The sequence below is a fragment of the Sciurus vulgaris genome (genome assembly GCF_902686455.1).
Source record: "Sciurus vulgaris genome assembly, chromosome: 9".
Classification (NCBI taxonomy): Eukaryota; Metazoa; Chordata; class Mammalia; order Rodentia; family Sciuridae; genus Sciurus; species Sciurus vulgaris.
Genome location: NC_136469.1, coordinates 135,244,721 through 135,269,874, shown reverse-complemented (window position 1 = coordinate 135,269,874; position 25,154 = coordinate 135,244,721). Strand labels below are relative to the sequence as shown.

Here is a 25,154-nt window from a genome sequence, read left to right as displayed (position 1 = left end):
GGTAATAAGAAAAAATATCTCCCGAAATGGCCTCTACCTCCTCTGAGACAAATGGCCTCCAGTTAAGAACTATTTATACAGCTCACTTTAAACTAAAATAAACCCATAAAGACACAGAGGACAAAGTTAGGGAACAACTTGCAACTTGGCTTTACCAGTGTTCCTCTATCAAGCTAGTCTGTAATTGTGTGTTGACATACCTCTGCTATCTCTAATGTGAAGTCTTCAGGGGACAGTTCCATGACTGACTATAACAGTTACCATATAACAATATACAGGATGGCACAGCAGTGAAGAGCAGAAAGTATGGATGAATCCTAGTTCTGCCACTTAGTAGCTGAGTTCCATGGGCAGGTTAGTTTACTTTCCCCATATGTAAGATGGGAATAATCACATTATCCACTTCATAGCATATATAAAGATTGAACAGGTTAGTACACATAGAGCACTTCGTACACTGCCCGGCATAGTCAGGTGCCACGAGATACTTCACGTAACTGCTGCATTTTTTTCCCTCAGAAGGAAATCAATCACAAAATCCAAGGCGAATTTACACCAAGTATACAGTGTTTCATTGAACATGAACTATCCCGTTCAGTTAATAATGAAAAACAGGATAATGTATAAAAATGAAATGCAGATTCTAATATGATCCCATACAATGGTGTGGGGAGGAGGAAGTGGTAGAAGAGCTTTGACTAGACAATATGTTGACATTTGGAAACCAGTTTGGTTCAAGATAACCAAAATGGGTTGCTAACATCAAGTAGCATAAAACAAAACAAAAATGCAGCCGTTCAAATACTTAGAACCCCTGGGAAACTAGCAGCTCAAAGTTAATTAATTTATCAAGGATAACATTTAAGCCAAATCTGAAACATCATTTAATCATGACTTTTTTTTCCCCATAAGGATTATCAAAAAATTTCCCTCGAAAATATTATATTGTTTTCTGATTGCACAAGGGATAAACCTTAGTTCCCCTTTGATGACTCAGGAGCATCACTGTGAATATGCAATTTTACCACTCAACCTGTGTAAACAGAGAAGAGGAAGTATGGGGCAAGATGAGGCTCACTCCAGAAGAATTCTCATGGTTTGTTTTCTTAAAATAGTCCCTGATGCCAGCTTTTCAAATAAACTGTATTAATACTTGAGGAAATAAAAATACAGTAACTATGAAACCATCAGTCTTACAAAATAACTTTCCCTTGTGTTTACTTCAAGTGTTAGTTGAATTAAAATGCATCTGTGAATTCTCCTTATTATACCCAATGAGACTTTTTCTTCATCTTTAGACAGCACTAAGAGTTTTCTGAGTCTAAAGTAAAATCTGCCTATCTATAGTTTATATTTCTCCTACTCCTGCTCTCCCCAAAACAAAAGATACCAGAGGCCACAAAGATCTTGACTATGATTACTTTTGTTTAAAAAAAAAAAAAAAAAAAAAAGTGGCATGTCACTGACTGTTTTCTTCTTCATGACAAAACGAAAACAAAGGATGACATAAAATGGACCTAATATATGCCTTTCTGAATAGTGGGTCTCACTCTCACAATCTTTTTACAAAGCAATTAAGATAAAATTATAGATTCAAATTTTGTCTGTTGAATGACTAATTTCAAAAAGAAAACTCAGGTCAGTGACACTTAATGTCTGTACAAAACTGTCAGGGTCATGATTTCACAGAAACATAAAAGAAAAATATTTAATGCTATTTTATGCTAACGTAAATCGGGATTGAGATTCATAACAAAATGACAACACGAAAGATATTACTTGGTAAAACCTCAAAGTAGATTTTATTTATACATTTTTTCAAATGATTGTGGAATTTTTAAAAATCCCTCCCAAATTTGACAATTTAGGGGCAGCAGTGGGAACCAGGGGTCTTGGAAGAAAGCAAATACAAATTAGACTGGTGCTCTTCTAGCTCACTGAGCTAACACCAAAAAGCCAATTTATTCTACAACCTTAAAGAATCTCCTAGGTGGGTATGTTTGAATTGGCCCTCTGATAATTGTTCAAATAAACAAAATATTACAGAAAAGAGATTCACTTCCAAAATGTGTGGTCTTTGAAAATAAAATTTCAGAAATGTATGTCTGAAAAGATCTGCAAAGCTTAGTACAGTGTTTCTACATAAAAAGAAGCAATAACCCCACTGACTTTAAAACTCGAAATAACCTAAAAAAAATTCTTTAAATGGCATGGCATTAGTGACATACTTTTCAAAGCATTCCATTTAAAAGAAATAAGACTGTTCTCAACCTTATGAAATGACCTAATCCCTAAAACAAAAACGTATTTTGCAAGAGAAACACTGTACAATTCACTGGTAAATTAAGATTTCTGAAGTGGTAATAAATGGGGCCAAAACAAGACACAATCAAAAGGGATGGTTAACACAAGAAATGTGCTATAAGTAAAGTGCATGAAAGGAAGCCTGCTCAGCTAAATGAAGTAGACAAAGGTCAGAAGTCAAGGGTCATTCGCCAGAGCGGCAGCAGGCTCGAAAACCACACTGCAGATTCTGGCATCCACTGGCGGTATCAGCGTGAGGACCTGCATGAAAACAGAAAAATGTGAAAGGAGGAATTTCTTAGAGATCATATAACAATAGTTTTGCTTATGAAGGAGCAAAGAAGTTTGTTTTCCCAACAGTACACTGATATCACAGACGTAAATCTCATAATGAATGTATAAAAAATTAATCAGAATAAAACTGCCAATAGCAGCTTGACTTTCATGTATCTCTCACGGTCTAAAAGGCAAATTAAGGAAGATAAAGAAATAATTCTTTGGCAACAACCTTACAAAATAAAAACCCAAGAAGAAAGGTAGATAATCTATAGAAGTAAAACTGCCAGGCTCATTTAAAGACATATTCTTATAATCTGAACCTCTTTCCTAGAAATGTAATTAAAGCAAAAACAAGCTCATCTGTATGTAATAGGTCAGCTAAAGAATCCAGTATTGAGCAACGAATATCATATTCCAAGTTTAAAACAAAATATACTAGGGAGACATAGACTTAACATGTTTTCCATATTTTTATTTAACAGTTATAGTAAGAAAAAAATCATGTAAGGTTAGATGAAATTATTTTCCAAAATTGAATATATAATGAGTAATTAAACAAACATTTAGGACATAATGAAAAATTGTATTCACTTACAAAGAAGAGTAATAAAATATTTGTGAATAATTATCCCATACTATGCTACCCAGACACTAGATAAAAGATTAATTAAGGAACATAGCTGAGAATTAGAAAATAACAAAAAAGTTTCACAGCACATATTTAAATGTTAAGCATTCTGAATAAGTGACAGTTTTCATAAAGGCAGGCAAATGTGGAAAAGGTTGTTTCAACTATATTGAATACTTTCACTATGTCTGCACCATGAACAAAAAAACAATGAATTAGCTCTATATATGCACTATAACACCCAGAATATTTATAATTGTGACTACTATAAAGATCAAAAAATGTAAAAAGTACATGAAATGTAACTTTACATTGGAACACAGCAAATGGACTGTAAGTGAAAAATTAGAGGACACTGGAGTGACACCTAGCTTAACTTAGAAATGTATTTAAAATTTGAACTGTGTTTTAAAAAGATTTCAACAAGACCACTATGCTAATACCACTATGAGACAGTAATTCCTTGCAACTGAATATATAAAACACATGTATTTCCAGAAATTTAACTTGTCCTTGCATTCCAAAGAGGCATACACAAAAGAAAAGGCATATACAGTCACTAAGGTGTAATGTTCATACATTTCACTATGGAAATGACAATATATCTTTAAGAAACAGTGAACTTTACACATCTGTGTGGGACAGCAACAGCTTATGATTTATTTTCAAGTGTTTATACTTAATATTGACATGATGTCTAGGATTAGCTTCAAATTAACAGGAGGAGCAAATATGGGAAGAGGTAATAATACAGATGAAAAAAGACTGCCATAGCTGTATAACTGCTGAAGTTAATGGTAATTAAGAATCATTATATTATTCTGTTTACATGTTTTTAAATTTTCCATAGTAAAAAAAGTTTAAAATTACTTTAAATATAAAATTAGATCACTACAAGTCCTCTTTTGGGAGGAGGGGGTATAGGGAATAAACTCAGGGCACTCGACCACTGAGCCACATGCCCAGCCTGGTTTTGGACTTTTTTTTCTTTTTTTTTTTTTATTATAAACAAATGAGATACATGTTGTTTCTCTATTTTTACATGGAGTCAAGGCATACCATTTATGTAATCATAAATTTACATAGGGTAATGTTTGATTCATTCTGTTATTTTTTTGGTTTTATATTTTATTTAGAGACAGGGTCTCACTGAGTTGCTTAGCGCCTTACTGTTACTGAGGCTGGCTTTGAACTCATGATCTTCCTGACTCAACCTCCTGAGCCACTGGGATTACAGGCATGTGCCACTGCACCCAGCTACAAGTCATTTTTATTTCATCAAAAATCTATACTTTTAAATCAAAAGTAAAATGTGCCAAATATTTAAAATTTACAAAGCAGCATTTTTTGTTAATATTTTCCCTGACACAATGTGAGTCACAAAGTCAAGGTGAGTTGTGTGTGTGTGTGTGTGTGTGTGTGTGTGTGTGTGTGTGTGTGTGTGTGTACACACATGGTGCTGGGGATTGAACCCAGGGCCTTGTGCATGCGAGGCAAGCACTCTACTAAGTGAGCTATATCCACAGCCCCAAGATAAAATTTTTTAGTACACATTAGTATTTACTAGAAACGTCCTGATAAGGAATGCTATGGTTTCAAACTCTTCACCCACTGCCAGTCTTTGGCCGTTTTTCCTTTGAATGTGCGTCCAGCTTTACCTACCAGGCATCACCCAGACCCCCACATTTCTCCTTAGCCTGTCTTTCCTCAGCCTTTCTATGGTTACAGGACCTTTCTCCAAGATCTAAGCCCTGCCTCAGGTACCATCTCCCTGCCATGACACTTAGTCTGCAGAAATTTTTAATTGCTGGTTTTTGCCAAATTATAACTGATTATGATTTTTATCAGTATATAATTCTATTTTTAATGGAAAAATGAGACAATAAGACTCAATTTTGCAAAATAAACACCCAAAAACGCTTCAAAATGTCTAAATTTTTTCTTTTAAAACACTGGTTCTCACTACGCTGATCAAGCTGGTACAAACTCCTCAGCTGAAGAGAGCCTCCTACCTCAGCCTCCCAAGTAGCTAGGACCATAGTTATGTACAACTGCACCTAGCTATGTCCTTTTTTTTTAAATGATAGAAAAGTAAAGAAGAAATTCCATACTGCATTCAACAGTAGAAAGATCATAAACAATGGCTGAAAGCAATGGAAGTGAAGTACACATCAGGTTTTCAAGGAAAAAAAGTAAGTAGGAACCTCCAAGGGCAAAGGGACCAAGGAAACTATTCTCCTGAAGACTCACGCCCATCAGACACCACAACAGCTAGCTATTCTCCACCCCACCCAAAGATACAGGACCCGGCATCCTCCGTTTCCACCCAGGCCACCCATGCCACTTCACTCTCGTAGTCTAAAGCATGATGGGGGAAAAAAGAAGAAAAATGTAGACATAAAAGTTTGTGCCCTGGATTAAGTAAAAAGTCAATACAACGGTGATGTCAGTTCATCACAAAACAAAATTCTTGCTGATATTAATATAAAATGTGCCAACTCCTTATAATATGTACTATAATAAGTTTCAGTGGGATTCTAAATGTATAAAGAGAGGAAATTAATATACTAGTGTTTTCAAACATAAAAGCAGACTAGAGGAGCCTATAGATACATAATCACTAATATATTAAATGCCTCATAATTACAATACCATCATAAGGTCATTAATAGAACAGTTATTGGTATCTGATCCTAGTGATCCATGAAAGCAATAGTATTCATCAAAGCATTTTATTGTGAAGATCAAAGTAAAAGTGAAGACAACCTCTGTTTAAAACCTACTCTCAAACTGTAGAAAACAGGGAAGAACAGTAATTCCCAAAGCAAGGCAACTGTGAGCAAGGTTAACGTAACAAGCATCACAGAAGGAATGCTGAGAAAAGAAAACACATGGACAACAGAAAAAGTAAGGCAGCATAAGAAAGAAATATAACTAAGACATGTTGGGCTGCTAAGTATGTCAGGTAGACAGCTATCCACACTTAAGAAACACTAAAAATTCTAATGAGAGTTCCTTTAAATATCTGACTCATCTCAGGGAAATTTCTACCTCAATATAGGAGAAAATTCAAATGGTTATAATGTATGAGGGCTAAACTATATTAAAGAATAACAATCATTAACAATATGCATTATGATTATGCATTAAGTAAAAATTTAAAATGCATGGCAAAGAATAACTTGGAAGAAAACGTTTAAAATATTACATGAAGGTGGCTATTATTTCCTCAAATTTTTACTACAGAATGGATTTATCCTTCCTAGGTTTTAAGTACTATGTATCACTCATGCTGTACATCTGCACTTACCTTTACTTACCTTTAATTCCTCTTTTACTTAAATTAGAAATGTAAGAAAGCAAATCATCTGAGACTGTATCACCTGCAGAACTATGAGCTAATCTATCTTAATTCATAAACTGTACATGCACTGAAATGCAAATCAGCACAAGTGTATTTGCTACCATTATTCAAATGTTCTTCAGAGCTCTAATCTATGCCATTCCAATGAACGATTCTTAAAAGATAAAGAATTCTGTAAATGTTATGGCTAAGAAGCCTTTTAAATTCAAATCAAGTAACAAATTTAAAAGTCATGAAGAATCACTGGAAGAACTGAATTGGCATCTTATAGCAGTGCTTTTAATACAGGTATAGCTCAAGGCAATTACTAATCTCCAAAATCTGCTAGTGCTAGTGCTCAGGAAACAGACCATTCTGCTTTAATTAACACTTACTGTTCACAGTCAATGAATAATGCTTATCAATATTCTTTTAGTTACTAACAGAGTTCAACAAAACACATTTTTGGTTAAAAGTTACTTTCAAATGTTTAAAATATGATCTGTCACCTCAATGTTTTCTTATTATTCTATAACACTATATCTTTGAAAACAGACTGCTTTCAGAAATAATAAATTAAAAGCCTCCCCCACATTCACTAAATATTTAGTGAATATTAGCTGAGCTGTTTTAAAAGACACTGTGTCAAAAGCGTCATCTTCCAAAATGAAAACAATTCTAATACTTTCTAGGTTGTCCATATGTCCTTTCAAGGAAAATAGAGAACCTTTTTTTTTTTTTTTTTTTTTTTTTTACGGTGCTGGGGATGGAACCCAGGGCCCTGTGCTTGCAAGGCAAGCACTTTACCAACTGAGCTATCTCCCCAGGCCCAGAGAACATTTCTTTAACGACAGCTAGTTGGAAATCAAGAACACAAGTCACCCTGTAAATCTGAAGATTTCCATTTCTCCCAAATCATGCTTTGATAAGTCATAAAAGAGAATTTAATACTGAATTATTCAAGCACTGCAGTTTCCTGCCAAATCTTCCAAAGTCAGATTTTTTTGGTCAAAAATCATTTGTTGAAAATTACCAACCATCTATGAAATTTTTTTTTCACTGAACAGAAGGAATAGAGCAGCTCCTTTGGAACACTATAATAGTTACATATTTCAAATAGGTTAAGATAAAAAGAATATTGACAAAGTATAAAAGACTTTAAGCATTAAAACATTCTATTATTTAAATTGATTCAAAAGTTTTAAAATGCATAAATACGAAAAGGTAGACAATAAAAATGAACTGAAACCCAATATTCACAACCCCAAACATCTATATAGCAAAAAATAAATGTAACAAATTAGGTTGTGAGGTTTAAGCCCAAGCCCTGAATAAAATGTTTTTCTTACGAGAAACAATCGCTTACTGATTATTTTGATGATAAGTCCTATAACTTAAAAAGTACACTGAAACTTCAATGATATAACTTTGTTTAAAAAAACATCCCTTCTCAAACCCTTTTCATCCACAAAGGTAACTGCTTCATCGCATCAACTTTGTTTAGTTGTATAGTGCTTTGTTTTTATAGGTTTAGCGGGCTGCAACAAAAATAACATTCATTTTCACTGTTCCTTATTGTACACTGAAGGCAAGAGAGCAAAGATATGCTCCAACTTAGCACTAAATATCAAGAACTCCATCTCCTGCAAAACATGTAATTCTAGGAATAAAAGAACTAAAATTCCCATCTCCTGATATACATCTTAAGAAAAATGTAGTTCTGAGAAATAGCAATTTGTTAACCTATCTACCTTGTCATTATTCTCTAGTCTTCCTGGCTCCTGTCGTTTTCTGTGATAGAAAAACTCGGCTGATCTTCCTGACATATTACAATGAACCGGACTCTCAAAGACACCAAACAGTATGTGGTATAAAAAGATAGGTACACAGCAGAATCTGAGTGATCTAAATTTTCTTCCAGTTATAAACATAGGAGGCTCACTTGTTTATTAATAATTGAAGGACAGCTTTTTATGATTCCGGGAAATCCAGTCTCTACCAATGACATATCAGTGCCAAAGTGGCACTGAACATATTTTGAAAGAGTATTATTAGGCCAACTGTAGATAGGCTTAAAAGAAACAAATGAGGAAATATTTATCTGACGACATTTAAAAGTAGGTTCAGGAATCAACCTCCAAAATATTATGAAAACTTCAGCCATATATAAAGCATCTCAGACTCTTTTCAACCCCATATGCTATGCACTTGTCAATCTTCACTGAAATTTACCTGGAACCAGACCCAGAGCTCCTAAAGAGTTCATATTGATGAAAGCCCTCCTTACTTTCCTGCACTGAATAAATCTGTCCTATAAGAAAAATGTGTGTACCATCCCTAAGAAATCAGTGTATCTAAAACATCAACACCTCTAAATTGCTAATGAAAGCCACAACACCAGAGGAATTTTGAAATTTCTATAAGAATTTTAGTATTTCTACAATAACTTACCATTTTAAAATGATTAATCTATATACCTCGAAAGTTTAGCAGAACAGATACTTGAAATATCTATCCCCCAAGAAAAACATACCTTTCAAGAAGTTAATTAATGAAAATCTGTGACTGCTTAAAATTTTAATCAAATTTAAAGAACTAAATCTGAAAGTAAGACAATTTGAGTAATTAGGAATTTAGAAATAAACCATAAAATAGAAACCATAAAAATAATTAGAACTTATAGAATTTTTAAAAAACCAATTCCTTCAAAATTATCTCAATGTTAAAAGGCATTACCGTTAATGTTGTCACAGTAGTAAAAGTATTCATCATTTAGAGAAGGACATGCTGATACCAAATCCTGCAGGCCTGCTCCGGTTACAGTAAGACAGCCAGAGAGATTAAGGTGCTCCAAGTAAGGCAGCCCTCCTCCCAGAGTTAAAACCCTGTAAAGGAAATGATTCCACACTTAGATCCATTAGCTTGGGAAAACATTTCTGCTCCTATGGTCCACTGAACCACACTAGTTCAGTAAAACTTTCAACTTGGTAACAAGAAAATTTTAAAATTTCTGTAAAACACTGATAACTAACCTCATCATCAGGTAGGAATACATTTAACTCAGAAGAACTCTATATATTTTTTCCAAAAGAAATACAGTAAAAAAAAGTTCGTGAAATTTTTTTTTATAAGAACATTACTTCAGCTCTTACAGGAAGGAAGTACTGAACCTGTGATTGTTAACGTTCCTCCTACCAGACTGCCTAAGTAAAAAGTATAAAAAAAAAAAAAAAAAAATTACTAAAGTTTTAAACCTAATGACCAGTATTGCTGTTCCTCAAAAAATTAGTTAGCATATAACCTGGAGTTCCTTTCCCAGGTATTTACCCAATAAAATATGAAAACACATTTATATAGAAACTTGTACATGACTGTTCACAGCAGCATTATCCATGTAGCCAAAATTTAAAATAGCTCAAAAGACCATTCACTGATAAATGGATATACAAAATGTTGTATATTCATACAATTAAATGTGATGTAACCCAAAGTACTGACACGTGCAATGAGGGGCATGGACCTCATGATGCTAGTGAAAAAAGCAGACACAAATGCTACATATTATAAGAGTGCATTAATATTACTATTCCAGAATAGGTTAATCCACAGGGGGGGGAAAAAAGGCAGCGCTTCTTTTATCATGGGCTGGGGGGCAAGGAAGAATGGAGAGTGACTGCTAATAAGTACTGTTTCTTTTTGGGATACTAAAAATACTCAGTATTCAGTATTTTATAAAAATACTAAAACCCAATGAATTTTACACTTAAAAAAAAGGGCTAATTTTAAGGTATATGAATTACACATCAATTAAAAAACCTACTAGCATACTGTGCAAGAATATAAACATTCATATAAATAGGATAGAGTGAAAGGGTACAAAAACAACAGTGATAGAACCATAACATATATTTAAGAACAAAACTAAGAATATCAGTTTTCTGTACAATGATTATTGAACAATATTGCAACAGGAAAAATTGAGAAATATGAAAAAGAGAAGGCCAAGAAACTAACAATGAATTTAGTAAAAAAAAAAAAAAAATTATGCAGGTATATAGGAATTAGGAAGTAAGTAAACACTTGAGATTAGAGAGCACTATGGAAATATTGCCAATGCATTCAGTGAGGCTACAGCATAGTAAAGAATGGGAAGAGTACATGGTGAAAGTTCTGTGAATACATGTTTAAAAGAGGAAATCAATATAGTTTTGAACTTACGTTTGGATTTTAAAGAACTTTTTTGTTTTTAAATCATAGATTGCTACCATCTCTACAGTCTTTAACAGCAATAGCAGTTCAGAAACTCCGTGGTTTGATGGCACCCCAGTATTAGAAATAATAAGGCAATGCATGGTTTAAAGTTTAATTTTTTTTTTTTGAACCCTGGAGCACTTTCCACTGGGATACATACTCAGTCCTTCCTACTTACTTAATATTCTTATTCTGAGACGGGGGTCTCACCAAGTTGCTGAAGCTGGCCTTGAACTTGTGAACCTCCTGCCTCAGCCTCCTGAGGCACTGAGATTACAGGCATGCACCACTGCACCTGGCTTTGTTCCTCACCCCCAAAGTGGAACAGTTCATAGAAATTAAAATACTTAGCTTTCAAAAAGTGGTGTAAAACCTCTCAAGAGGTTTCTCAATGCAAGACAAACTGCATGGGGTATAAAATTTCATGTTACAAATACACTTGAGTAAGGGATTTATGTGGTCACTGGCCTTATTGACCCTTAGTGAGAAATCAAACCAGTACAAAAGTAAACAAGCAATTATAATGTCATATGATGAATGCTCGCCTGGGAATATGCAGAGGGGCCTTGGGAGGTCAGAAAGGTTTCCCACAACTGACATAAGCTGTGACAGAAACGTAAAAAAATGAACAGAAATCAATAATGGGAAGTTACAAGAAGATCAAATGTGATTGAACATAATGACTTTAAGAAACTCAGTGAGATTAAAAAAAGAAAACAGAAGGACAATTCAATGAAATCACAAAAAGCAATTTATGATCCAATAAGAAATTCAAGAGAGACATATTTTTTAAATAAAGGAAGAACCAAACAAATCTTGGAGTTAAAAAACTCAATGAATGAAATAAAAACAAAAGAGAACTTCAACAGCACAGTACATCAAGCAAAAGAAAGAATCTGAATTTAAAGAAAAGTATTTTTAAATTATCTAGTAAGACTGGGGGGAAAAAACAATGAAAAAGAGTGATGACAACCTACGAGACTTACAGTATACCAGTAAGTCATTAAGCGAGACAATTTTTCCCATAATAACGGTTACAAAAAGAGAACAGAGAAAAAGCAGGGACAGAAAATTTACTTAATGATAGCCAGAGGCGGTGGCACACGCCTGTAATCACAGCAGATGGGAAGGCTGAGGCAGGAGAATACTAAGTTCAAACCAGCCTCAGCGAAAGTCAGGCACTAAGCAACTCAGTGAGACCCTGTCTCTAAATAAAATACAAAACAAGGTTGGGGATGTGGTTCGGTGGCCAAGTGCCCCTGAGTTCAATCACTGGTACCCCCCCAAAAAAAAGTTTATTTAATGAAATAATTGCTGAAAACATCCAAAATCTTAGAAAAGAGATGGATATCCAGATCCATGGAGCTCAAAAATGTGTAGAGATTTAACTGAAATAAATTCTCTACAAGGCACAATTTAACTAGACTGTCAAAGTAAAAGACAAAAAATTTTAAAAGCAGTTATAAGAGGAAAATGTCAAACTACATGTAACGAAATTCTCATTACACTATCAGCAGATTTCTCTGCAGAAACTTGGCAGGCCAGGAGATAATGGAATGATATACTCAAAGAGCTGAATGAGAGAAAAAGAGAAAGACAGACACAGACATATGAAATAAGTAAACTGTGGGCTGTGGCTGTCGTTCAGTGGCAGACCACTTGCCATGCACATGTGAGGTTCTGGGTTCGATCCTCAGCACCACATAAAAATCAATAAATAAAAGGTATTATGTCCATCTACGACTAAAAATGTTTTTGTTTTTTTTTTTAAGAAGAGAATTGTGACATCAAAAATATAAATTGTGAGGTAAAGGGTAAAAGTTCAGTGTTTATGTATACAACTGGAGTTGTTATAAGTGATTAACTAATGTAAGATGTTTTATGCAAGTCTCATGGTAAACACACAGCAACCAACTGTAACAGATACATAAAGAATAAAGAGAAAGGAACCAAAACAGCACTACAGAAAATCTCCAAATTACAAAGATAAACAAGAATTTTTTAAAACAATTAACAAAATGGCAATAATGAGTTCTTATCTACCCATAATAACAATTAATATAAATGAATCAAGTTCTCCAATTAAGGACAGAGTAGCCAAAAAGACTGGAAAAGACCCAACAATACGCTGCTTACAAGAGATTAGCATTAGTTACAAGAGATTAGCATTAGTCTTATGGAGGGAGATACATGGGCTGAAAATGACAGAATGAAAGAAGAAATCCCAAGCACATGGTAACCAAAACAGAGCAAAGGTGGCTATATTTATATGGGCTAAATAGAGTTCTAGCCAAGGAGACAAAAAGGTCATTATTTAATGATAAAAGAGCTCAATTAAGAAGATAAAACAACTATAAATATGTGAATGCCCAAAATTGGAACACTCAAGTATACAAAGCAAAGTAGTGAACATAAAAGAAGAAACAGTAGTACAAAAATAGTGAAAAACTTCCAATACCCATTTTCAACAACAGATGAATGAGCTAGACAAAAAATTAATAAGGATAGAATTGAGCTTTAGACAAAACTGGCCTGATATTTAAAGAACTGTCCATTTAAAAGCTTCAGAATACACATACTTCTCTAACACATGAAAGATTATATGGTAGGCAACAAAACAAATCTTAACAAATTTACATCTTAAGACAAAAGGCAAAAACACAACATACCAAAACCTATGGATACAGTGAAAGTCGTTCCAAAAGGAAGGTTTTTAGTGCAAGGAATGCTATGTTAAAAAAAGAAATAGCCTAAAGAAATGGTCTAGCATTACATCTCAAGGAAGTTAAAAAAAAAAAAAAAAAAAAAAAAAAAAGTCCAAAGTTAGCAAAAAGAAGGAAATAATAAAGATCAGAACATAAGTAAATCAAATGGAGAACAGAAAGATCACAGGAAACAAAATCCACAAAAAAAAGAGTTGTGTTTTTTTTTTTTTTTTAAATAAAACCAGCAAACCTTTAGCTATTTGAAAGACAGACGTGACTATATAAAATAAAAAATGAGAGATGAGACATTACAACAGACACCTCAGAAATAAAAAAGATCCTAAGAGACTATTTTGAATAATTATGCACCAAATTTGATAACCGAGAGCAAGTTGATAAAGACCTAGAAAAATGAAATCTGCCAAGGTTGAATTGGTAAGAATCAGAAGGCCTGAGTAGACCAGTTAATAAAAAGATAAAAGTAGTAATCAAAACACCCACCACAAAGAAAAGCCCAGGAATAGATAGGTTTACAGTTGCATTCTACCAAACTTCCAAATAAGAACACAAATATTTTCTAAACTCTTCAAAAACCAAAACAGAGCTGAAGTAAGCATCTGATATTTTACAAAGTCAGTGTTGCACAGATACCTAAGGCAGACAAGATGATACCACAAGAAAACAAGTCAATGTCTGAGTGAACACAGATGGAAACAGCACATCAAATTTAAACCTAATAATCAAGTGAGACTTATCCCTGGCATGCAAGGCTTGTTTAAAGTAAGTAAATCAATAATGTGATGCATCACATGAACAGAATGAAAGACATAAACCACATGATCATATCGAGTGACACTGAAAAAGCACTCAATGAAGTTCTACAAGCTTTCTTGAATAAAACCTTTCACTGTTTAGGTAGAGAAGGAATGTTCTTCACTATAACAAAGGCCATTTATGGAAAAAAATACCGCAGCTAACATTGTAATCAATGGAGAGGAAATGAAAGCTTTTCCTCTAAGACCTGTACAAAGTGGGACATCCACTCTCACTATTATATCTAACATAATAGAAGTACTATCACAAGCAATTACACAAGAAATAAAAAGTTCAAATTGGAAATAAAAGAGTAAAATTATCTCTATTTATAGATGACACAATCCTATATGCAGAAAACCTGAAAGACTCCACAAATAACCCAAAACTGTTCTAATAAATGAATTCAATAAAGTTGAAAGATAAAAAATCAGCATACAAAAATCTATAAAAAAAAAGCAACTTAACCATAAAATAAATCAAGAAATCAATTCCATTTACAATAACATCAAATAAAAATAAAACATCCAGAGATAAATGTAACCAAGGAGGTAAAAGATCTGTACAGTGAAAAGTATAAAACACTGATGAAAGAAATTAAAGAGGATGCAAATAAATTGAAAGATATTCCATACTCATGGCTCAGAATTACTGTTGTTAAAATGTGTATATTACCTGAAGCAATACATAGATTCAATACAATCCCTATCAAAATCTCACTGACGACCTTCACAGAAATAGAAAAAAAAAAATCCAAAATCCATATGAAATCACTAAAGATCCTTAATAGACAAGGCAAATTCCAAGACGGGAGAAAAACAGGTAGAAGCATTATGTTTCCTGAATTAAAATGACATGTTACAAAGCTGTAGTAGTCATAACAGTACTAACATAAAAGCACACACAGACCAACAGAACAGAATAGAGATCCCAGAAATAAATCCAAACATATGGCCAACTAATTTTCAACAAGGTCACCAAAAATTACAATAGGGAAAGGACAGACTCTTCAATAAAAGGTGTTGGGATTTACACATGCTATACACAAAAATCAACCTGAACATCAGACCTGAAAACATAAAACTCCTAGAAGAAAACTTGAGGGGAAAGTTCCTTGACACTGGCCTTGGCAATGATTTCTTGGATGTCACACCGAAAGCTCTGACTATAAAAACAAAAATAAATAAATGGAATTACATCAAACTAAAAAGTTTTACACAGCAAAGCAATCAGACAAATGAAGTGAACCTACAGATTGGGAAAAAAATATTTCCAAATCATTTATCAAATAAGGGGTTAATATCCAAGATTTCAAAAAGAACACATATAACTTACTAACAAGAAAATATATAACCCAATTTCAAAATATGCCTATAGTCCTAGCACTCAGGAGACTGAGCCAGGAGGATCACTTAAGTCCCTAAGTTTAAGACCAGCCTGAGTAACACAGCAAGACTCGCTCTCAAAAAAGAAAACTACTTACATACATACATATATACAAACACTCCACCCACAACAGCAGACTACACATTCTTCTCAAGTATACATGGAATATTCTTGAGAATGAATCATATGTTGTGCCAAAACAAATCTGAATAGAGATTAAAATCACAAAAAAGTAATTTTTTCTAATCACAAGGGTATTACAAAGCAATTATCAGAAGGAAAATGAAAAGTAAATAATATGTGAAAGTTAAAGAATGGACTTACAACCAATGGATCAAAGAAGTCATAAAGGAAAGTGATACAAATGAAAACAACATAAAAAAACTTCTGAGATTCAGGAAAAGCAGGTCTCTAAGGGAATTTATAGCTGTCAATGCCAACAATAAATAAGAAAGTTAGGAACCTAACTGTACAACTTCAAGAATTGGAGAAAGAAGTACAAACTAAACCCAGAGATAGCAGGGAAAAGGAAGTAATAAAGATTAGAGCGAAGATAAAACAATACAAAATTAATGGACTAAAAAAAATAATACAACTAAAAGTTGAGTCTTTGACATCAAAAAAAAATTTACAAGCCTTTGGCTAGATATTAACACACTTAGAAATAAAAGTGAGTACACTGCTATCAATTCTACAAAATTGTTTAAAATTGCTAGATAGTACTGTATATATATGATAACCTAGACAAAATAGACACATTTCAAGAAAAATGACTAAAAAAAGTACTAAAAGTGACTCAAAGCGGAAACAGAAAATCTGAACAGACTTACAACAAGCAAGAGAACCAATCTGTTATGGAAAAACCTCCCTAGAAGAAGCCAAAACCAGATAGCTTCACTGATGAACTCTACTAAATATTCAAAAATTGACCCCAATCCTTATCAAATTCTTCCAAAATATACTGAAGAGGAAGACTTCCTCCTTCCTCTGTGAGGTCAGCATTACTAAAAGACACAGAAAGAAAACTACAAGGTCATGTATACAGTATTTTGATGCAAGATTCCCCATCAAAATACTAGAAAATGGAATTCAGCAACTTACTGAAAGAATTTTTTACCATGACCAAGGGTTTTTATCAACTTTCAACATACAAAAATCCATCAACATAATACACACTACAGAGGGGAAAAAAACCACATGATCATCTTGATTCAGAAAAAGTATGTGATAAAATACACAGTAAACTAAGATAGGATGGGAACTTCTGCAAAATGATAAAGGTCAGATATGAAAACAAAACAAACATCATGCTTGATTGCGAAAGATTAAAGCTTTTTCCTAAGATTAAAAACAAGATTAAAAACACTCATTATTGCCACTTCTACTTAATACTAGAATTTCCAGGAAAAATGAATAGACAAGAAAAAGAAATAAAAGGCATCCAAATGGGAAAGGAAGAAATAAAAATATCTCTTTACAGATGATCCATTTTATATATGGAAAATCCTAAAAGATTCCACAAAAAGCCTGTTACAACTAATAAAGTGAATTTAGCATGACAGCAGGATACAGACTCAACACACAAATTTAGTTGTGTTTCTTTACATAGTTAATAATGTGAAAAACAAAGAAAATAATTCCACTTATAATAGCATCAAAGAAAACACTTAGAAACTAACCAAGTGTGAAAGATCTGTGCAATGAAAATGAACACATTTTGAAAGAAATTTAAAATTATCTAAATAAATGAAAGGCAGTCATGTTCATACATTGGAACACTTAATATTGCTGTCATTAGCAAAGGGATCTACAGATTAGCAATTCCTATCAAAATCCAAAGGAAATTCTTTACAGAAATAGAAAAAGTCCAAAACACTAGGCAGCATTTATATAATAACTAATTATAAAAATTCATGGCCAATGATAAATAAAATTTTCTTTGAAGTAAAATGTTCCCTTTATTATATAAGGGAGGATACAACAAGGAACTAAGAATTTATATGACAATCTCAAAATCATTTATTTTTATTTCAGTATTTTCTGTTTTCATTTATTAGCACAAAGGAGCATAATGGCCTAACACAACAAAGCCTAGTTATGCTGGGCTGTTTTGACCTGGTTTACCTGTTATTGGCAGGTAGTTGCAGGTTATTTGTTTTGTTTTGTTTTTAAGAAAAGCTGAATAATTCTTACTTGAAATGGCACTATATTATTTCTGCTTTAGAGAATACTCAGTTCTAATTTGTGATTCCTGTTAGAGCAATCTCCCCCCACCACCCCCACCCCCACCTAGCAATGATCCAGAAGCAAAGAAATCCCAGTATCTTTTAAATTCTGTTGTGTAGCTTTTGTTTTTTTTTTTTTAAATAGGTTCCTAATTGTTACGGAAAATAGAATTTATCAGTATTGTTATAATGCCCATTATTTGTACATAAAATAAAAACATTTTTCAGTGAAAAAAAGAAAAGCCTAAAATTCATATGGAACTCAAAGGACATCAGATAGCCAAACAATCTTGAAAAATAAGATTCACACACTTCTCAATTTCAAAACTTACTACAAAGCTATAATAATCAAAAGTGGTGCCACTTCTACTTAACATAATACTGGAAATTCTAGTCAAAACAATTAGGCAAGAAAAAAATCAAAAAAGCATCCGAACTGCAAAGTAAAAAGTAAAAAGAACTTTGTTAGTAAATGACATGATCTTATATATAGAAAACCCCAAAGAATTCATTAAAAAATTGTTAGAGCTAATGTATAAATTCAGCAGGATATAAAACATACAAAAATCAGTTTTATTTTAATATGTAAGCAATGAATAATATGAAAAGAAAATTAAACAATTCCATTTACAACAATATAAAAAAATATAAAATAGGAATTTAAATATCCCCATGGATTTATACATTGAAAACTACAAGACTGCTGAAAGAAATCAAAACAATGACTCAAACATTTGTATGCTGTGTTTACAGCAACACTACTCATAATAGCCAAAAGATGGAAGAAACTACTGTCCAAGAATAGATGAACAGATAAACACAATAAAAAAATACTGTGGAATATTACTCAACCATAAAAAAGAATGAAGTCCTGACACATGCTAAAATACGGATGATCCTTGAAACGTGCTAAGTGAAATAAGCCTGACTAAAAATGAACAAGTATTTGATTCTACTCTAGGAAGGGTGCAAAGGTTAAGAATTTAGAGACTATTTTCTTATCAAAATTCAAGATTTAGTCCATTCCTAATGAAAAGCACAAAATAGTATATGAAGGTCGCATGCAATTCTATGACTTCATTCTAGTTTAAAACCTTGTCGACCTACATTTTTACAGTTATGCTCTTTTAGTGAGCCCCACAGAACAAACTTGCCAACTCATTCTACCGATCCCTGAATAAAACTCAGTGACTAATGCAAAGGGATACAGTGAATGTTTCCAAGTAGTATACCTGAATATTTCTGTTCCCAAAAATTTAAATATGTGCTTTCTTTAGTTGTATTTGTTCTCAAACCTACAGAAACCAGTTGTACTTGTTACTGTATTACTATAAGTGGTTAACTGAAACATTTTTTAATCCAATATAGTGAATGTAAAAAGAGGTGCTTTTAAATCTTAAATTTGTACTTTATTTCCTTAGCCTTTTCCCAGAAAATGTATACAAAATACACTAATTTTATCCAGATCTTTACCCAAAAGATTCTTTTTATCAAAGAAGTTTTCAGTTCATCAAATAATGAAGTAGCATTCTATATTCTCTATCCTGTCATCCTATATTACTTTTCTTTAGAATATTTGATCCATTTTATGTTTACTATCTATTTCTACCACAAGGTAGAAAATTTGTCTTCTTTATTCTGGATCCCCAGCAATTAGAACAGGGCAAGACACATAGTAGGCGTTCAGTAAATGTCTAAATTAGAAGGAGTGTTTTAGGTAATTAAAAAGAGAATCGGAAACTCAGATTGCAGACTTCAAAATTAGCCACCACATAAGACAGATCCTAGGTATTCCCTTCTCCCCAAAATGAAGTCTTCCCTTCAAATCCAAGTTGTTTAAGAATATCTTAGAAGCAAAATCCTCATTACTTGTGAAAATGCTAAAGAAGAAATGCAATTGACTTTTTTTTGTACTGGGGATTAAATCCAGGGGTGCTCAACCACTGAACCACATCCCAGCCCGCTATTGTATTTTATTTAGAGACAGGTCTCGCCTAGCGGCTTAGGGCCTGCCTCAGCCTCCTGAACCCTTGGGATTACAGGCGTGTGCCACCACACCTGGCAATGCAATTACTTCTAACCCCAACAGCAGTAAATTATTCACTTATTTCTAAGGATAATAGTATCAGAATATTTTAACAATAAAAGTCAAAAATCATACCAGGGAACACCACCCAAAAAACACTGTTCTTCAGCAAATTTTAATTAGGAAATTAACTACTTCATCCAGAACGACAAAAAAAAAAAAACCTGTTTTTGGAATCCAAATAAAGCCTTAAAATTTCTTTCACAGAAGCACTCCCTCCTAATACCAGAAAGTTTCTAAATCCTTTTTCAATGAAAACAACACCTCTTAATTAGATTCATTAAAATGATGACTGCCTCTAACATCAATTTTTCATTATATAGAATTTTAATAAATTCTAGGCTATTTCAAATATCCTGAAAAAAATATCCTGGGGAAAGATAGGAAATCTGCTGTATGGTCAGAAATCATTGCAGCTCTGAAATATTTCAAAAGTTGTATGAATTACTTTATTCTTTGAAGAAACAATAAAACTGGTCTTATTGAAAATGCAGCTGAACAGTCACAAACAAATTTTAATAAGGTATGACGGTAATGAACAATAATGGCAATGGAAAGTGAATCATCATGTTCTGAACTTAACCAATTGCTTTTACTTTAAAATCAAGTTGCATTCAAAAACAAAATCATATTAAAGTTAGGAACATAAACATAAAAGTATTACAAAATTAATGGAATAAAACTCACAAGATGGTTATATTTGTCAAACCATAATGGTAGTTTACTCATGGAAAACACTTCTGCTTACCACAGATGACTTATAGAACGTTTGTATGATTTCATCTTAAGTGCACACACACACACACAACCATACACTACTGCGCCCCCGCCCTGCTCCAGAACTGAGAACTGTACTCAGGACAACTCCACATTTGTTTTTTTTTGTTTTGTTTTTTTTTTGAGACAGGGTCTCCCTAAATTGTGGCCTCAAATCTATGATCCTCAGCCTCCCAAGTAGCTGGAATTACAGACAATGAGCCACCACAGCTTTTGTGTGTACGTATTTGGGAGGGGAGGGGCTTAACTGTTGGGGGCTGTGCCATGTTGATCACATCGGCAGCGAGGAGGTTAATTGACATAAGCACACTCAGGTGATTTTATCGTCCCCGTACACAAGGTATGCGCATGTGTTCTCCAGCGCTCTTAATTGTGCCTGCTCGGACATCTAGCTCTTGCTAATCTTTGCGTAAGAGGCGTGGCCCTGCTCTCCGCCTCCTGGAGGTGATATAAGCATAGGCAGAGGGAGACAGAGACACAGCAGCCATTAGCAGAAAAGCAGAAGACACGCGCGCGGCAGCAGCAAGTAGGGGCATCGGCGGAAGGCAGATCACAGAGCGGAGAACTGAGACGCATCACTAGGGCACCTTAGGTAGACACACCCTTAGTTCACAGGATGCAGGACGCTCCAGTAAGAGGCAGTAGACCTTAAGTGAGGCGTAGCAAGTCTCTCTTCCTCTAAGCTCTAAGCAAAGCCTGTCCTTCTCTCAAAGTCTCTCTCCTCTCAAAGCAAGTAAGCCTCATTTCCTCTATCCTCCATAAACAAACAAGCAAGAAAGCAGCGCACTAAAGAGAAAGAGAAAAGTGCCTCAGTTTCCACTCCACCACCCATAAGACCCGTGCAAGTTGTTGCTGCAAGCGGTGACAAATATCCACGGATTTGGTACCGCAAAGAGCCAGCGACACTTAACCACTGAGCCACATCCTCAGCTCTTTTTTGTATTTTATTTAGAGACTGGGTCTCAGTAAGTTGCTTAGGGCCTCATTAAATTACTGAGGCTGGCTTTGAACTTTTGATTCTCCTGCTTCAGCCTCCTCACCCACAGGGATTACAGGTGTGCACCACCATGCCTGGCCTTAAGGGGGATTTTTTTGTTTGTCTGTTTCTTTGTTTTTTGTGGTGGGGAGGGGAAGGTTACCAGGGATTGAACTCAAGGGCATCTGACCACTGAGCCACATCCCCAGTCCCATTTGGTATTTTATTTAGAGACAGGGTCTCACTGGGTTGCTTAGTGCCTCACTTTTACTGAAGCTGGCTTTGAACCTTCAATCCTCTTGCCTCAGCCTCCTGAGGCACTGGGATTACAGCATGTAACACTGCACCCAGCATAGGTATATTTTTTGACGGCATAGAGTATTAGGTTTGTGCTAAGTAAATTTTTCATATCTAACATATATGACATCTCTCTCCTAAAGAAAAACATATAATCAATTTTCCAAAGGCTCACATCAAAGATCAAACAATTATTACACAGCAGCTCCTGCTTACTGAAAATGTATTTTGTTTCTCTGCATCTCATTGTTACCATTATTCACCTAATGTAAGCCTCACAGCTATGCCAGCTATACAGAAAAACAGAATCTAATCCCAAGTCTGTCTGGTCCCAAAGCCAGTGAACCATGGAACTGTCTTCAACACTACGGCTAAGAATACTCATGACCAACAGAGTTCCAAGTGGGTCCCATGAAACATACAGAATAACCTGAATATTAAGGAAAACTACCTCTTGGGATTAATGAATGTTTCACCTCTACTTCTCTTTTTCTCTAGAGGGAGAAAAAAAAGTGGTTCAGTTTAATTTGCTAAAAGATTATGCTTACCAGAAGAAAAAAAAAAGAGGAAATGCAGAACTTCTTTCACATGCTACCTTTATGACTTAAAGCATAAGCAGATCATGATCAAAACTCAAAAATTCTAAACTCTTACTACACAATCTACAGTCTAGCTCTGCCAGTGCTTTGGTTTTTGTGCACACTTCAGCAGCTGTGTAACTAAACTAAATTACTTCCACAGACATTCTGTATTTTCCAAATCTTCTATGTGAAACCATAATATACACAAATAATACAAACCAACTGAATATGATATACATATTTTGTTACACTATCTGTAAAAACCATCCTATTCATTCACTAAAATACCTTTAAAAATGTAATGCAGCCATTTACAAAGTATTTATTAAACTTTTAAATTTACATTCTTCTATATCACAAAGGGTTTAACTGGCAGAAAAAAATTCATCCTGTATCAAAAGTCATATTGTTCTACCTTTCTGAAGTAGGTTAGACTGTGGTTAAACCTCTTGCTTTAAGTAAGTCATTTGAGACTAAGAACATGTCCATTACTCTGGATTTTATTACTCACCTGAGACCATGATCTGTGATCTGATAACATCCAGAAAGACTGAGAAACAAAAGTACACGGCCAGTCTCTTGATCAGGTTTTTCACTCCCAAAGTGAATTGTGTCCTTTCCCCTAGGCAATGTAGTCCTTGCTGCTCTTCTGCACACTGCAGAAGACTCTGGGAGTGCTGACATAGTTCTTAGGGCTGTTCCTGTGCAACAGAATGAATGACCACAATATGCAAAAGCTGGAGAAGCACAATGCTGCTGCCAACAGACACTAGTCCTTAGTCCAACAATATCCTTACTGTAACAAGCAGTTGAGGGACAGCCAAAGTTGGATGCTGTTTCCATTACACAGAGACTTTCAACATTTCTATGTCTCCATTCTACAGCATCTTCAATATCAGCCAAATCTTCAGCATCTAACATCCACACATAAGGAGAAGAGAAACTTTCAGAGGAAACAGGCTTAGTCCAGGTGTGTTCATTATTTATTTCTTCTCCAATGCCTTTGTCAGTTAAATTGTGCAAACAGGCATATTGCTTGGTGGACTGCATGGTAATGTCTTTATTTTTCCATGTAGTCGAAGTAATTTTGCTTGTAGAAGTTTTCAAAAAGCCAGTCTGATGAGATGTCAGAATTCCAAGAGCTCTGGAAATCTTTTCTAGAGCCACATCTGTGATTTTCTCACATCCAGACAGATCAAGATGCCGAAGACTCTGGCAGCAACCCAGCCAAGACCAACTATAATTAAGAGTGACAAGACTATCAATGGATGTTGTTAATTTCTTCAAAAGCATCTGACTACATGTATATAGAAGGATATCAGAAGAAAAATTTTAAATCTACTGTATACTCAAACACAGCAACAATTATCAGGCATTATTTTTGGTACTAAGGATACAAAAAGATAGTAAGAATAATTAGGAACCCATGGCATTGCTAGCATATCAGAAAGGTAGGATGGAAGAAAGACAAAGATGGGAAAAAATTATGTTTAATATTCTAAAAGTAAAGTATACACACTAAAGAAAGAATAACTAATGATTAATTGAAGATACAGACAAAACAAGCTCTTGAAACAGATTATCATTAGCCTTGGGGAAAAAAAGAATTTATCTCTTCCTTTGAAATAGAAAATGCTAGGATGGGAGAGAAGGGGCAATCTAAAATAAAGGGGAAATTTATTCAAGCTATCCAAGGAAGTATAATATGTAGGGTGAAGCTTAAAAAATGTCGTACACTACCAGAAAAACTGCTAAGAATTAAAAGGGAGCTTTGCTAAATGGCACTTAGGGCCCAACTGAACTCTTTTTTTTTCTTAATATATTTTTTTAGTTGTTGATGAACCTTTATTTATTTATATGTGGTGCTGAGGATCAAACCCAGTGCCTCACAAATACTAGGCAAGTGCTCTAGCACTGAGCCACAACCCCAACTCCCAAATGAAATCTTAAAAACATAATATCACACTACATGGTAGCTCAAAGGCCTATATTATACACACTACCCAACTGTAAAGATAGCAGATGATACAGGATCAGGTGAGACCTATGGACAAGAAGTAAAGAACTAGAGGGTGCTATCAAGTTACAGTCATACATGACAAGATACAATAGTAAAAAAAAGTGTGATTAAACTGCAACTATATAAATGAAAAATTACACAACAATTCTACCAATTCTTAGAATTCAATTACATTTTTAAAAAAAATTTTTTTGTTGTATATGGACACAATACCTTTATTTTATTTATTTATTTTTATGTGGTGCTGAGGATCGAACCCAGTGCCTCACATGTGCTAGGCAAGTGCCCTACCACTGCGTCACAACCACAGCCAGAATTAACTATATTTAAATATTAAAAAACTAACCTGTCAAATGCAGAATCTGAAATGTCAGTTTGGGTGAGATCCAGATGCTCCAAGTTAGGACAAAGTTCTAAAATCTGCCTAACCTAGAAAGAAAAAAGTCACTTTGAAGATCTGTTCATCTTTAGTTAGATAATTAT

General features: G+C 34.1%; 1 protein-coding gene across 1 annotated transcript in view; it reads right to left on the bottom strand.

The window, feature by feature from the left end:
- Positions 1-1,775: 1,775 nt before the first annotated feature.
- The window catches only part of FBXL5 (F-box and leucine rich repeat protein 5), a 47,439-nt gene continuing 24,060 nt past the window's right edge, over positions 1,776-25,154 (bottom strand). The window contains exons 8-11 of the mRNA XM_079154092.1: positions 25,018-25,100; positions 23,163-23,888; positions 9,291-9,439; positions 1,776-2,565 (exon numbers count right to left, since the gene is read on the bottom strand). Coding sequence (XP_079010218.1) covers positions 2,489-2,565; positions 9,291-9,439; positions 23,163-23,888; positions 25,018-25,100 — 1,035 coding nt within the window. The 3' untranslated portion in view covers positions 1,776-2,488. The remainder of the gene's footprint in view (positions 2,566-9,290; positions 9,440-23,162; positions 23,889-25,017; positions 25,101-25,154) is intronic.